The following is a 1,799-nucleotide window of genomic DNA, read 5'->3' as shown; positions in this document are numbered from 1 at the left end:
CCCCATTCGTTCTCCAAATATCGTAGCTGACAAAAAGATTATGTGATACTACCCACATTGACATTTAAGCAAACATGTAGCCTTCAACTTACAGATCTTTTATGTGAGCCGAATCACCCGACTAGGCGGCACAGGTTGAAGGATGAAATCGACAATCGACATGGGTATTCCAGTAATCTCGTGAGTCTCTCATGGCTTTGTGTGATTCCACCTCCGCCTATAAGTTGAGGAAGAGCCATCACCGAATCATCCTTTCTTCATTTCGTTAGTGACGAGACGCAGGGACGACGGGAGAGAGAGAAATGAGACCGGTGAACGTGTCCAGCACCGCTGGATTCCGGAGCAGAAATTCTCCAATGCCGTACGTTTTCGTCACCGTCATCGCCATGTTAGGCCTCATCGGGGCTGCACTAATCATCTTGCTCTGCTCCTTCCGCAAACCTCGAGCGAACATGTCGACGAACAAGCCGCCGGAGCCGGTGATTTCCCAGCTGGATAGGGAATCAAAGGTGGTGGTCATAATGGCCGGAGACAACCAGCCCACTTTTCTTGCGGAACCAATCTCTAGAGTGTCTTCCCTCCGTCAACAAGCCGGAGCTGTCCCTTCTTCTTCGTCTCCGAGTTGAAGAAAAAATCGAAGGAGTCTGACATTACTTTCTTCCATTGATATTACCAATTTTGTATGTTTCCGGCAGCAGATATGAATTATCGTCTGAGGAATTAAATTGTTCGCAGTTATTAAAAAAAAAAAAAAAAGGAATACAATCAATTGAATTACTGGGAAAGATTTAAAAAGAAAATTCTTGAGATAAAATCGAAACCAAGGGAGGATAGCTGATACAATTGTTTCTTTTTTGTGAAATTTTTGTGAGCTCTAAGATTTCTAGAAATATGATCGAGATGGAAAGCGACCGGACAATATATTCGATGTGGGCCCAGGAAATCTGCACTTTTCAGAGGTTCTAATTTAGTGGGGAGTGTAAGTTGAACGGTGGATCCCGCAATGGTGACGTAAATGGGCTCTAGAGGTTGGTCCAAGATGCCCTTCGTGTGGTATATAAAAATAGGAAAAATATTAAAATTTCTGTTTATACAATAAGAATATTATTTGTAACATTTTAATAGAATTTAATTTTATGTGAGATATATTTAACCCCCATAATCACATATTTTGGGACTTCTACATATATAAAAATATTTTTAAAAATCTCATTTTTATATTTTTATATTACAAAAATTAAGAAAAATGTAAGAAGGGTTATAATTTTTTTTAATTATATTGACTCGTATAAATTATGAAATAACATTTGCTTCCTTCAAATATAAAAACTGAAAAATAATGTTAAAAGTGGCTTTAATTATTTATTTAGTTAAAAATTTGCTCCCTTCAAATATAAAAACCAAAAAAAATACTAAAATTAATTTTAGTTAATATTTATTTAATTTAAAATATTATCTTATAAAAATAGGAAGATTGTAACGGATAATATCTTTATTCAATATGGAAAAAAAAGGTCTCTGGCTCTTTATATAAGAAGAAAAGAAAGATGAAGGAGGTGCCCTAATGAACCCTACCCTGTTTATTCTCGTAAACAAGAACAAGGAATCGGATTTGATATGCACAAACGTTTTAAAAAGCCAACAAAAAAAGGATTGTCCTTTAGAATAAAAATTCATTCAAATGAGGACCTTTCTTATATTAGAAAAAAAAAAAAAACTCAACAATAGTTTGAAAACTAGCTCTTTGGAGATCCTTAGGAATCTTACACATGAAATGTCCTCGAATTCACATAGGTATC

General features: G+C 35.7%; 1 protein-coding gene across 1 annotated transcript; it reads left to right on the top strand.

Annotated features, from left to right (window-relative positions):
• The first annotated feature begins 356 nt into the window (after positions 1-356).
• On the top strand, positions 357-626 carry LOC137937462 (protein GLUTAMINE DUMPER 5-like). Its single transcript, XM_068782520.1, has one exon. It carries the CDS (start codon positions 357-359, stop codon positions 624-626), a length of 270 nt encoding a protein of 89 aa, XP_068638621.1.
• The last annotated feature ends 1,173 nt before the right edge of the window (positions 627-1,799 follow it).

The sequence above is a fragment of the Aristolochia californica genome, unplaced genomic scaffold (assembly GCF_029961685.1).
Source record: "Aristolochia californica isolate CCGP_79_NKW_82.1479 unplaced genomic scaffold, dmAriCali1.0.hap1 SCAF_7, whole genome shotgun sequence".
In the NCBI taxonomy this organism is placed as follows: Eukaryota; Viridiplantae; Streptophyta; class Magnoliopsida; order Piperales; family Aristolochiaceae; genus Aristolochia; species Aristolochia californica.
This window is presented reverse-complemented; position numbering and strand designations above follow the sequence as displayed.